The sequence below is a fragment of the Halichoeres trimaculatus genome, unplaced genomic scaffold, assembly GCF_033239565.1.
Source record: "Halichoeres trimaculatus isolate MK-OKI-2021-1 unplaced genomic scaffold, fHalTri1.1 fHalTri1_scaffold_9, whole genome shotgun sequence".
In the NCBI taxonomy this organism is placed as follows: Eukaryota; Metazoa; Chordata; class Actinopteri; order Labriformes; family Labridae; genus Halichoeres; species Halichoeres trimaculatus.
Genome location: NW_027437188.1, coordinates 20,874,807 through 20,889,112, shown reverse-complemented (window position 1 = coordinate 20,889,112; position 14,306 = coordinate 20,874,807). Strand labels below are relative to the sequence as shown.

Genomic DNA, 14,306 nt, shown 5'->3' with positions numbered 1-14,306 from the left:
TCTCCGTTTATTTTTGATTCTGTATTTCTCCAGCTTTAGAGGTTGTTTCACCTGGCCAAGAGCTGATTAAAAGTTTGAGTGCTTGATATGGGGGTAAGACTTGATTTACTTGGCTAATGTATTTCCTAAAACTAAAAAAGGGAGTATCACATACAGATTCTTACTGGAAAAAAAAGATAATTATACATTTAACTGAAACATTTTTCACTTTTGTTAAGTTAAACAGGAACATTGCTATGATAAGGACTGACTCGGTCTTCAAAAAATGTTGAAATGTAACAAGAAAAAGTACCCCACATGCAATTTTAACACTTGTCTGAAGAAAAAGAAAATACAAAAAAAAGAAGTGAATTTATAATACTTTGGGGATCTAGAAAGCATCTCTTTGTTATCAAGTGTCCACATTTGAATTCAGTACATCCTATCTGCATCACCATGTGTTGCAGAGGGACTTAAGTGGTAAATCAGAAACTTAAAGTTTGCATGGTATGATATGATTGCTAGTATCTGTATTGACACTTCTTGAAGATTCGAAATGATTGAACAACCTTGTTAAAGATGATAATCGTGCTTCATGCTGCCATCTTGTGGAGATTTTGTAAATAACCACCATGGTGGATTTCGTCCTTGCAGTGTATACTGCAGTGCAGACAGCACCATTTCAATTTGCAGATGACTCATATTTTTCATAAGATGTTTGGGCTGCTGTGCATGTGTGCTTCCTACTCTGACTGCTGAAAAAAAACACAGATATTAGAATAGATGTAACATAAAAAAAAAGGTTTCCTGTCCATAAAATGACTAAAAGCCAGGTTTTTCATAGTCTGAACACTGCAGGATGTGAACCTCAGCAAAACAAAAACGCTGTTCCCGCCCGGTTTCGAACCGAGGACCTTTCGCGTGTTAGGCGAACGTGATAACCACTACACTACGGGAACTGGCTGCGCCCGGCCAAAATCTGTAATATCAAAACTTACTGTAATACCTATATAGATGCGGCTCTGATATGTTTAAACCATTGTGAATGATCATCAAAGACAAGGCTCAGGGGGTCAAAATCTGTCTTGCAGTATCGAGTCTCTTGCACTACCATAATGTACATTATGCACAGCGTCAACAGCACCCCGCGTGCAGCACTAGCAACGTCCTTTATGCATTGCATTTACCCAACCCAGGTACTATCCCTCATACACAGTCCGAGGCAGAGTGGTTGCAAAGTAAGAAAAAAAAAACTTTAGTCATTTTGTTTTCAAAGGGGTTACGTTTGGCAATACTAACCAGGGTGTTGGATTGATAACGTTGTGTTCCGAATAATCCGGAGTAGGCGGGTTCGAGGACGACTGTCATATAAGTTTGTATGTATCACTGATTAGTAAACAGCGAGCCAATTGAAGAACTGTGAAATTTAAGGGCTTAATATTATCCTTAACATGGTAAAACAGCAGACGCCAAACTTGTTTGAGTAGGTAACACTAAGGGTTAAAGCGACAAAAGGGTTGACAGCTGATAGTCGTGCCAAAAGACTCCGTCTACATACAACTTTGTCAAAACTTAAAAGAATAAAAAACTGTTGCTCCAATTCCAAACCACATAAAGCAGGTTTTGTTTTGATGTGCGGTATGCCACTTACCTTCGTGCTGTCTTTTTGATACCCGGTTTAATGGCGACTCCTGTGTCCCTCTGCTGTTGAACAGGATATTGAAATTGTCCATGTCCGAAATGCTTCAAGAAAGATTCATTTATTTTTCTATATTTATTTATTCATTCTTTTTTTTGCCGCAATTCACCCCTCTTTCATTGGAAACACATTTTATTTTTATAAGCAAAACCTGCCTCATCTCTTCTTCTACTAGCTTGTAAGTGAAACAGGTGCGTGCAAGTGTGGCCTCTGATAGGCCGGTTTGAACAAGATTGCTGCTTCCTGAGTGGATGAAAACGGTCATCCCAGGTTTAAAATTTCAGCTGCTGCAGCCTGCTCGCCTTTTCTTCAGCTACATCAAGCACAGAAGGTACATTTGTTTGTTTGTGTTTCAAAATGTGTGGCTGCATTAGACAGACAGAAACAAATACACATGATACTTTTGGTTTGTCGTTCCCAAGAAAACTCGCAACACAACTCGACCATTTTAATATCAGTTCTAGAAGCAAACAAAAAACAGAGTGTGTTCAAAACTGAACAAAACCACTGCCTCCACCATGCTTGACAGTAGGTTCTGTACAAGCAGGAGATAGTGCTTGGCCTGGCATTCCTCACATTAGCATAAGAAATAAAGCTGGAAACTCGACTTCTCTGACTACATAATCTTCTAGTTTTTGGCTGTCCAGTGCATGTGTACTTGGGGCCAATGGCACAGTGCTAACCTCTGTCTCTCATTGTTCAGGGGCTTCTTGACAGTCTTGTAGGACCTTAGGCCCTGATTTGAAAGTCGGCCATGCCCAGTGCAGTAGGAACACTAGACAGCACTTTGGTTTGACCACTGCTGCTGAAGCTTTAGTGATGTAATTTGGTGGTTTTCCCTGCACATGCAGACAAGAAAGCAGTCGTTTCTTTCTGCAGAAGAAATCCTTGGACGAGCATCTGTTGGTTTGTCTTAAATTTGCAGAGTGTACACTCTTCAGCAGTTGGATATATCCAACTGCTGAAGAGCTGCATCTACACTTCCTGGCTAGCTGGTAGCAGCTGTACCCTTCCTGGCTAAGAATCTGTTCTAGGCGTGTTTCCTGTTCTGTTTTAAGTTCATGTTTTAGCCTTTTTTAATTCTTTTTTTTTCTCTTCTTTTATTTGTCTCTGAAGACCTTTCAAATGTGCTGGCTTTGCACGAAAACAAAAAAATGTCTTTAAACAAAAGCTCAGCCCTCATTATTGGATCACTGGTACCAACATGACCCATGCTCAAAATCTGTAATGCTTTTTTATGGAACAATCATCATTTTTTATGTCTTTTTGTAGATTTGTTTGGTATCTTTGGCTGACTTTACTAAAAGAACTCACAGTTGAAGACCTATTAGTGATTCTCAATGCAATATTTCACAAATGCATGGTGTGTCTGAAAGCTTTTTTCTGCCACTGTAAGTTTAGGTAAAGCACTTTAAGATACTGATTTGTTTAAGGGAAGTTTATCAAGACATGATTTTTTATATTGTATTGGCAAATGTATAAATAATGCCCATCATTCATATTCATTGTTTTATTGGTTGAGAGTGCTGCTGTTTACAAATACACAGAGAGGAAGCTGGACCTAGAAGAAGTGTCAAATCAGTTGCAGTGCATGTGCCAGCCATCGAAGAAAACACAGGACAGTATACAGGACAGGCTAACTAAATAAAACTTTTTGGGAGAAAATACACCCTTACACTTAATTTGTGGGCATTTGCTCTCGCTGTGTATGTTACCAGTAACACATGTAGATTAACCACACAACTCAGCTAAAGTCCACTATTCAACTGAGTTTATTTGGCAAGGTTACCCTTTTTGGCATGTCTGGTTCCACACATCTGTCAGTCTCTGACAATGTTACTGATGTTGAGAATGATAAAAATTTGATGGACAATAAAAGTCAAGGAAATAAAATCAAACCTGTACTCAAAAAATGAAATCTATTTAAAGTATTATTCTGAAGTGTGTTGAAAATAAATTTGGGCCCATTTGTGTTATCATGAATGAAAATTTTCATCTGAATCTCAGGTTTATTAAATGTGGGGGTATTTCAGCTTTAATATGTTTATATACATGGTCTAAATTGCAACTGATATCTTTGCTTGTTCATTTGTGATTTACAGAATTTACAAAGAGAATGTTGCTCTCTGTTGTTACCCTACATGTTTACTCTTCCATCCTTGTGGTTTTTTACATCTCCATGCTGGTGAGTACAACAAATTCCATATGTTTTGTGTAAGAATATAATACAAGTGACATCTAAACATTTAATTGTTTTCTTTGTGACGTCTGAAGCTAACCTTATCACAAAATGTGACAACAAGTATTTCTGGTCAAAGTGAACTTAATACAGAAGTTTCACATCTAACAGAAGTTCAAATGAGGGTTCTAAAAGTCTTTTTTGCGGTTTTTAAAAAATATAGTATTTTTTTTGCATAGTATATTTTTGCACAACTACAATTATGTCCTTGTTTGTTTTTGTAGGACAGTGCTGGCAAGATGTTTTTCTTTGAACTTCCATTTAAGTTCTTCCAGAAATGTGTGCTAATGGTGCAAAAATGGGTGGCATGTGTCCCCGAAATCCTTAGCTAAGACTGACACAGTTGGGTCTATGTGTGAAAAAAAAACAAAAACAAAAACACTTGTTGCATTGTTGGTATCTTTCTTTGCATGTGTACATGATAGGACAGATGTAAGGGAGGAACAGTCCAGGAAAGTTTGAAAGTTCCTGCACAGTCCAATCATAGGAACAAGTTTTGTTTTCACAAAACATTTCCATTAGATATATTTAAAAGATGCTGTATAGTTGGCAGTTTGCAGGAGCTTACTAGCAGCTTTTTTAAGCGCTGAAGAATCTGATCCTTGCCATATTTTTTATTTTCATTTTTCAAGTCCTGAAAAAAAATGATGACACAAAGGATGTCATGTCACTATTTGAAATAAAAATAAAAGAATGGGAATATTACATCTGTTTAATGCTTGGCGCAGTGTCAATATGCAGAATCTTACGGGGGGGGGGGGGGGGGGGGGGGGGGAGATAAGCGGATGTACACACTTTGCAGATGTTTTTTAGCTGGCGGACAAGCCCCTGCATCAACCGTGCAACTGTAGAATATCACTAGAATTTAATAAGGAAAAAAAGAGGAAAAAACAAAATGCTAGAGGGATTTAGACGCAAGTTTGGGTTTCATGAATGCAACTTCAGAGTGATGGGATACACTCAGTGCTATGGTTGGGCCACCCCATTTAAAAAAAATCCAGGTAGACCTCTGACTCTGGGGATTGTTGTAATATATTAGATTTGACAGTTTAAGAGGGAGAGAGAGATTGTGGGATGACATGTACCAAATCCAGCCACAATTTGGAACTAATTCCACAACTAAACTAGAGAATATAGTTAAACGGACACTGATGAAATTTGGGATTTCTGTTTTAGTGGTTTGAGTTCATAGGTAGTGTGCTGAAGCACTAAACTGCAAACACAGTCTACATTATTGGCTGTTTTTTATCTCTGCATCCAAAGCATCCTATCCAGCTGTATCTTCTCTTTATTGCCTCACAACCGGGAACCTGACAAGGATTCCACTGTCTGCTGTTACTGGAAAAGGAGATAAATAAAGCCTGATTGGCTGTCCCATTGATTACCTGTCACATCCCTCTGTTGACAGGACTGGTGCCAGAGGAACATCAGTTAAGCTGATGGGGATGAGTTTGTTTCTGGGGATGTGTGGGTGTGTAGGAAGGACCCTCTTCAAGCAGCCTGCAGAGATAAATATGTCCACATTCAACACCAGCCCTATCGATACTACTTCCACAAATTGTTTCAGGAGCGCATCGTAATCTGTCTCCCATTGCACTGGGTCTAGAAATGGCTGTTAAAATGCACTTTATCTCAGAACAAGGCAGGCTTGGTCATTAATCAAACACATTACCTCATTCCTTACAGTTGATTGACTTCATCAACAGAACTGTCTCAGCAATGAAACCTGCTATCAGTTTCACAGATGTTTTCATTTACGGTAATAACATTTGGGTTGTACAGTGTAGCTGCATGTTTGCATAAATCACTCAGGTATCAACTTTTGGTAAGACATTCACATTCATCAGTATATTTCACATTTATACCCCAAGTATACGGTTCAGACACTAAAAAACACTAGATGGCGGTACAGTATCACTAATTTCCAACAAACAGGCTGTCTTCTCACCCAGGCTCAGCCTCACGCAGTGAAAGGAGCATACACTTAAAGAGTTAGTTGTGTTTCTTGGAAGTCATTGTCACTTCATATATTTTTAGGCCTGTGACATTATTCGGTTAATTTGGTTTTGTTTAACTTTTGTGATACTGGCTAATTCAGGAACAAACAACCCAACCCAGAGATCAGAGTGGAAGATGGCTATATTTAAACATAGATTTACCATGATAGTATTTTTTATGTAAATTGATTTCCATTTTCTTCAAAAAAAATTAGGTTGGAATGTTTAAATAAATGTGGCATTAGTCTGTTTTTAAAAAATAGAGCAAATCTAAGAACATGACATTCCCTTTGAAGTAATCAGGCCTAGCTGATTGGTCATCTTGTAAAATATGTTTGCTGGATCAGTTTTTTATCAGATTTCTCAATACCTTTTCTATGACTTTATCTGTACACACTTGAAGAACAGGGGAATGTCTTAAATGTGTTAATAAAGTCATGAAAACACGCCACAAGCTATGCCTTAAGCACTTTAGATAAATAACACTCTAAGGCACCATTTCATTTTAATTTATTATCGTTTTATTTTCAAAATATCCACCTTCAAATTAGCTATGCAGTAAAGGCATCGTCTATTTCAGATTAAAATAGGTCATCCATGTTTTAAAATTAGCCATTCCGTTGCCCAAAATGCACACCACTATGTGAAGCGCATATTGACTCTAATTTCTTCTTGTTTTTGTTGTATTTAAAAAAATTACACATTTTTTCATTAGGGTCGTTCAAGTTTTTGCCCAATATGAAGCGATTATTTTCTCATCGTAATATGCATTAATTTACTTTAGCCAACGTGGTCATTGGAAGCTTTCACTGTTTCTGATTGGGTCTATAATTCTCCTCGCGGGGCATCAGGCACGAGGCCACATAAAGCTCTGCTTTTTTAACGCTTCGGAGCGCTGTACTGTAACAGAGAGAAGAGCGGCGACTTTTACCGCTGTTACGTTTATTTTTTAAACGTGTGTGGGACAGATGAATACATTAAAAGCCGAAGCAAAACACATGTTCCAGGCATTTGTCAAAAACACAACAGGCGTGAAGTTTAGCGGTTTCATCATGTTTTTTTTTCTTTTCTCTCTCTTTTAAGTAATTTGAGCCTTTTCCCCATAACTTAAATGTTTTTAAAGTTACTTAGTTTTTCCAACGGATTTATTTTATAATGTACCTAAAAATAGGCTACATGCAATAAAATATTAAAATATACCCATTAAAATTTCTGCTGTTTTGATAATAAATAGATTAATAACTCATCATCCCAGAATGTCTATAGTCAAGCCTTCAGCTCTTTTTTAGGCAGCAGACAGGTTGGGTCGGACAAAGCAGTGATAAATATCCCTGTTGATCACTTGATTGATTACCTTCCTCAAAGGTCACGCGGGTGCTGGTAATTTCCCTGTGCCGGAGGCTCCCTTTTCACTTTTCGTCTGCTCCACGCATCCATACAGATTATGTTATTTTTTTAACCCAATAATACCTGGTTGAACCCTTTCTGCAATACACTAAATTTATCCCCCCAAAAAGAAAAGTTTTTTTTTTTCCATTGAAGAATTATCCGCTTTGATGGTGTTAAATGAGGCTGGTTCGTCAAGCGGCAATTTATGTGTGAATGCTTAGAGTGGAAGAAGCTAGACGAGCTTTTTAGTACACACTTAAAACTGTGGGGGTCTCGAACCCAATTAATTTCTAATAATTACAATCCATAAGGCGGTGGGGATCCATGCGCTGCTCCGCCCTGCCCCCAGGTTCAGAGTATCATAATAAAATAAAATATGAGTCGAGAAAAAGCAAAGGAGGGAGAGGAGACGAGGGGAGAAGAGAGAGTTATTGCGGTGAATGAAAACTGTTTCCATTTAGTCTAATTGAGCGCGCCGCCTCTCTCTCTCTCTCTCTCTCTCTCTCTCTCTCTCTCTCTCTCTCTCTCTCTCTCTCTCTCTCTCTGTTCTGCGCCACCTTCCCGGGCGTTGTGTAAAGGCACAACCCACTTAATAGCACCGTTTATGTCATTACAGTGGAGGAAGAGTGAGGTAGAACCACAATAAAGTCTCAGTATTAACCCCTCTTAGCTTGAATATTTAAATAAGGAGCCATGTCTCAGTGATGTGTTAGGTTGCTTTGAGTTATTTCTCACTCCTTTAGACATTTATTTATTTTATTATTAATAATTCATTTATTTATTTATTAAATACAGTCGAGAATAAATTGTGATGCATGTTTTTGGTTTACAGTTAGCCAGATTTCCTATGCTGAGCCATGTCACTAAGCTTTTAGCCTTATATTTTGGCGTAATGTCACCAGTTTCAACACTATTTGGAATCAATAGCTCGGGTTCAGGACCCATTCAAGAGTTCATCTGCAAGGTCAGCATGATCTCATGCGGATCTAATTAATAGCCAATTACTTTAATTATAGGTTGTCCTTATTTGGAGACTTGGAGGGCTGTACCGTTGTATTATATATACTTGGGTTGATGTGTGGATGCTGTTCGACTATATTTTATTTCTTCGTAAACTGGGGCATCGAAAAGGAAAATTTGGTATCAAATCATGAATAGCTTCTTTGTATTTTGCTGATATATGACTCAGTTTCTAAATATGCCTCTATAAAATGTTTATGTGATAAAAGCAGACATGCAGGGATTTTATTGACTTTCAGTCCCTCGATGCCATGCATTTATGAGTGTATTTTTTTTCTGGCTTTAAATCCCTAACGAAAAAGAGAAAAAAAAATGTTTCACCCACTGGGATAAAGGTTTTCTTTTTTCCAACACTGATATGATCATTTTGTTCTCAAGTTAAATTAAGTTTAAACAAAAAAATCAGAACATGCTGCAGCATATACCAGGAGATATATTTTAGTACTGCAACACACACTTATCAAATAAGCATTAATACTTAGCACTTCACTTCATATTGTTAATTGTCAGCATGAAGAGGGAGAAAAGCTGAGCACTCTTGAAGTGGAGCTGTCAGTCGGTTGCCGAAGCAGGAGAGGGAGGGGGAGTTTTTCATTCATTTTTAGTGCACTCTGTAATGGTAAAAACTCAGTTAAAACTATAAAGCCCTTGATGACTGTATGCAGTAGTCGTAATTTAAGCAAGAACTGATGAATGTGATTTTGTTTAACCAGAAAAGTGCGCAGTAAGGCTTAAGGATAAAGATCGTTATAACTGTCTGATGCATGACGTGATACGGGGTGCAGACAGCACTGCAAAAAATATCCGTCTTTGATAGTTCATAAAATGTTTCGTAAACGGCTACCTTTTTTTAAGAAGCAATGAGGGGGCAGTCCTCTCCTCAATGCATCGAGATTTTTTTTTCCAAAACGTGTCTTTGGTTCCTTTTTTCTTGTTAAGCAATATTGCTTTTAACATAGTCGTTTCCTATCTAATTAAAAGATAAATGATTAACATCCAAATTAAAAATAAAATATAAATCAGCTTTGAGATAGGCGCATCCCAAATAACTTCCCACGCGCGCTAAATAAACAACACATCTTGTTCTGTGGCTTCAGCAACATCAGATACTTTTCTTTTTTTCTTTTTTTTTTACAGCGCGTCCCATTTTCTCGCTCTGTGATCTCAGGAAAGAGTGAAACCGGTGGAGATGTCCGCGATTCACGTGTCTTGACCAGATCAGGTTGATATCAAAGTGATAAATCGTTCCAAACTTTTTCTGGCACTTGCTGCCGGCAGATTTCGAGGCTGTGCGCATGTGCGAAGGTGTCCAGACTGACAATGCTGGAGAGATAGCGCGTTTGGATTGAGAGAAACCCAGAGAAAAAGGACAGAGAAAAAACAAAAAGGAGGAAAAAGATCCCAGAAAAAATCCAAACAAACCCACGCCGAGAGACTGGCACCATGAGGTCCAAAGGCAGGGCACGGAAACTAGCCACGAGTAGGTGCAACATCCCTTTCTTTTTTCCTTTGCAAACATGCCATCTTCTTTACCTACAGACTGTCGCGGTTATCACTACGTTTATCAAGAGTTTCTGTAACGGTTAAGTTTCCTTCCGAAGACGATAATCCTCATGTCCTTCTGTTAAGAGGGACCACACGGTGAGATTGTCGCGGAGGAACAACAAAGAAACACTGTCACGAGAGGAGAGTTAACTTAAAAGTTTGCTGAGCGATGGAGGAACTTTGTGCAGGGCGTCCGCTCTAGCTTTGGACTTTCTGCTTGCATGTAGTGGGCGCTGTAGTTTACTGTAGTGGATGGTTGTCCTCTGCATCGGTAGTCGTGTTGCAGTCGCTGCACGCTGCTGCTGTGGGCTGCCGGTCACTTCAGTGTGCGGGGAGAACTTGGAAAAGGCAGGTTGATGGAGGATAAGATGAGGATGTAGAGGCATGTTTCGGGGAAGAGGAGCTTTGTATGTTTTTGGCTTTTCTTGCTGTGAGTCATGCAGTTTGTTCCGAGCTCTCATTTGTGCGTCATGATGGTTGACTGTTAATTCATAAGACACCCTAAAATTGTGATTCAGGCTTGGATGTTTTATTTCTCACGGTGTAGGAATGTCGCATTTACAGATTGTTGAACAAAAACTCGGATTTTGCAGCAGGCAGACGTCAAATCGTGTTAATAAAATATATAGGACAAAATTACATTTTTAAAAAGCCGATTTTTTCAGTATTAACCTGTAATATCTAAACACTCGTCACTCACCAATTTAATTACTTTGAAGCCATCAGTTGTAAGAATTTATGCAAGGGAATGATTGATAGGGCTGCTCATACATTTCTCCAATAAATGATTGCAACCATTTTTAAACGACTTCATTTATGTCTTACTTAAGAGTGAAGCTTTTTTTTACTTGTTCTATTTTTCCCTTTTATGGTTGTTTGTTTTGATTATTCAAGGCACACCACATCCACAGCTAAACTCCACATATTATTTGCATCAATGAGGAAAAGGGAAGGTCGGAATCAGAATGTGACAGGCCTGTAAAATACATGCACGTTTATTGCAAAGGACTTCATTATTATCATGACAGAGTTTTAGTTTGGTGACACTGTTTCCATCCTGTTTTGCACTCGTGTGTCTGTATTTTTGCACACAAATAGACTCAGCTTGAGCAAATAAAAACATGTTTCAAAAGCTGCATAACTGGAGTAAATTTATGGCGCATCAATAATCAGCAGGTTTACATGTGGTCACTCGAAGTCACTAATCGTTTTCAGGGGCACACTAGAAACTCATTTTTTTAAAGGTATCAAGCTCCTACTTTGTGAAAATAAAAAGATTTTTTTAAAACAATCACAAATATTATGACACTTAAGATGAGGAAGTAGGCCATACAGGCGCGCGCGGTCCCCTCCATCAACAGGAAAGCAAACACTTGATTTTCTTTGTCGCGGCCTTCGAGGTCTCTTTTCGTTGTAGGGCACAACTTTGTTCCAGAGCAAAGTTTGTTTACACAAAGGGAACAAACAGCAACCGCACCAACTTTTCTTACACTCTTCTTACCAGCATGGTCGTGCTGTTCGAAACGAGGGATCATTCCCTCACATTAAACAACTGTTATTTTCAAGATAGGAGACAAAAGTTTCTGCACTTGAAGTCAGACCAGGGGAATGTTCAGGGGTCTCTAGAGGAGCGGGTCCGCTCTGGCCCCTGGCCAGGTCTGCACAGTGTCAACAGTGAATATTTAAATTCCCAGACCCCTCATAAGAGCTCGGCTGGTAAATGCGTTCAGTGTGTGCCTCCTGCCTGTCCGGAGCAGTCGTGTTAAAACGGGCATGTACGGGGGGCCTCCTTGCAGAACAGCAGTGTGATAAAAAAAAAAAAAAAAAAAAAAGTAGGGGGGGTGCAATAGAGGAGGTGATGGAGAGGTGGTAAACGTGTGAGTGATTGATGGAGGTTGACTGATTAGTCCGCACGTCCAGATGTAATGCGGTGCGCCACAAAAACGCACTTCTGCTTCCCAAATAAGTATAGCCAAGGCGTTAAGGCCGCACCCCGTGGTGAGCTGAGCTATGGGGAAAGGGGCTTTGATGATCCAAACTAGTTTGGTGTAGGCCCAATTATAGGCCCGCATGATAACATGTTCAGCGGAGACAGTGTGCCAGGGATAGTCTAATAGTTACACTGACGATAATTAAAGCACATTTAACTTAAAGTGATTTTGAGTTTAACACGCCTCTAGAATGTTAATCCTTTCTAAAATGTTTCTAACTCGGTTAAAATAATATAAACCTAAAGGAAAAGTTCCATTAAAATTATTTGGAAGCTTAACAAGAAGCAATGGAGCATTTAAACCTTTTAAATGGTGTCCCGAGGCACACGCTACAATTTGATAATCATTTTTCACTCTGACCACAATATTTTGTCAGGCATCAGTCATTGGTTTGCCTGTACTCAAAATGAGACTCGTTTTACTTACTGGATTAATATCTTAAAAACTGACACCCTTCATTGGCATATGAGAAGCTGTTCGTGCGCGCGCGTGCGTGCAGCAAGGTAACAGAAAGAGCAGGGAGGAGAGAGGCCTCGCGCGCCTCGTTGTCACGCTGTCTGTCAGCGCCTCTCCTCTCTGCAGCCGAGGAGCGCGTCGTCCTCCTCACATTGTGCAATGGGCCATGCATCTCGCGTTTGTCTGGCGGAGCTCATTAAAACGGTTAATAGATCGGCCCATTTAAAAGGTGAGAGGGAGCGGGCCGACGCGAGGGAAGTGAAATAGAGACCCCATTAAACAGCCCTTGTCGTCCCGGAGCAGTGCTCTCTGCCTGCGCTCTGCTTGGTGCCAAAGATCCGGGAACAAACGTCCTATATCGCCCCCCATAAGAGACAGGGTCAAGAATCACAGGGGCCCGGAGGTTAACCCCATCCTCTTAAACGTCTGTATCTTAATTGTTTAACGTACTCTTGGTGCAAATAGACTTCAGCTTTTTGGCCAAAAATCTCAAAAAGGTAAATATGTAACACATTTGAAAGATTCTCATTTATTTAGAAAAAGTTCAAAAACTTTCCTCTTCCTTTTTTTTTTTTTTTTAATTTGTATTTTTGTTTGCATCAGACTATTCCATAACATCCTCTTGAGGCGTGTGATAAGGACAGAAATGAGACCCCAAGCTGTTTCAGAAAGATGACCTGTATTTTACAGTCTTAGATGTGTAGTGTATTTGTGTAGCCGATAAAATAATGAACACACTCATGAACAGCACAGCTGCTGCTTTGTCACACACACTGAACCCTCACACACTTACGCTGATGTTGATGCCTTAGTTACGCTCTGAGATATCAGTGTGTTTGTGTTAGTGATTTTGGGGTGGTAAGGTCAAATGTGACCCAGGCCCTCTCATCTATCAACGCCCCCATCTGTCCGACAAGTCGTCCACTTTCCTCCTCCTTATGATGGCAGGAGGGTCCCCCCTCTCTCAACCCCAGCTCTTTTGGAGGGTCTCTGATGTTAATGAGTGGTACAGGACTCTCTCTCAAGGCTATAAACAGAGCTGATGAGGTTAGTGGTTTGTGTTTATGCTCTGTTGTCACCTGCTTGAAGGATGGCCCCTGCACTGAGCAACAAGGGGGCTTCCAGACCTCATCAGGGTCCCTTCCTGGGGCCTGACACAGCAGCCTCAAGGGCCTCTCTTCGTTTCCTCCATCCATGCTCCCTTCTCTACTCCACCTTAGTTCATAATCTACATGAGGAGTCATGTCATGACTGCACACAGAAAAGTGTTACTTTTTCAATCTCACCCTTGTGGTATCTAAAAAGTGAGAGTGTGATGTTGTATCACCACAAGTTCCACTAATGGGTGAGGCCATAGTGTTTTGATGTTGATGGTGATGTGTGTGTTGTTGTGGGGGTCGTTGTGGCGCAGCAGCCCAGACAGGGCAGTGTGGGAACACCAAGGGATGGATGGAGGGAGGGGAGGACGGGAGGTGGGTGTGCAGCAACATGTCAAGCCTGGGAACTGCTGTGTGTTTACCACAGGGAAACGGTACCAACACAGAACAATGAGCGTGCCTTACCCCTTCTAAATAAAAAAAAACGGCATTTCAGCTTTCTTCTGGCCCCCCCCAAAGGTCATGGAGTTAGAGATAGGGAGTCCACACAAAGCCTCCAGTCTGTCGGCAGTCCCGTCTGGCCCAGTACGGTGCCAAGCCTGAGGTCATTATCAACAGCGCAGTCCCAAGCTAAGCATATTTTTATAGATTCTGTGTGTGTTTGCGGGGTAGTTTTTCATGTGTGTATCAGCCTAGTGTGTATTTGCGAACTTCAGAGCACATGCAGAAAACAAAGGCGCTCTGCAGAGCGTGAGGTGCAGTAGTCAAATGTGTGACGCTCCGCCATTTTCTCATCACAAATTGCTCTTAGATAAATGACATTTTGCTGAGTTGAAAAGTTTACTCAGACATCAAGCTGATTTGTGTGTCGTTATGATGTCTGAGGAGTTATAA

At 40.1% G+C, this 14,306-nt stretch overlaps 1 protein-coding gene and 1 non-coding gene across 9 annotated transcripts in view; one reads left to right on the top strand and one right to left on the bottom strand.

Annotated features, from left to right (window-relative positions):
* Window positions 1-865: 865 nt before the first annotated feature.
* Window positions 866-938, bottom strand: trnav-aac (transfer RNA valine (anticodon AAC)). Its single transcript has one exon. It is a non-coding gene; the product is annotated as a tRNA-Val (tRNA).
* An 8,723-nt stretch (window positions 939-9,661) lies between these two features.
* Window positions 9,662-14,306, top strand: part of mecom (MDS1 and EVI1 complex locus) — a 138,090-nt gene continuing 133,445 nt past the window's right edge. For 7 of the 8 annotated variants that reach the window (XM_074680119.1, XM_074680118.1, XM_074680115.1 and 4 more), the window contains exon 1: window positions 9,662-9,803. In XM_074680119.1, coding sequence (XP_074536220.1) covers window positions 9,767-9,803 — 37 coding nt within the window. In that variant the 5' untranslated portion in view covers window positions 9,662-9,766. Of the gene's footprint in view, window positions 9,808-14,306 lie in introns of all 8 variants that reach the window. The other variant, XM_074680120.1, reaches the window with a different exon arrangement.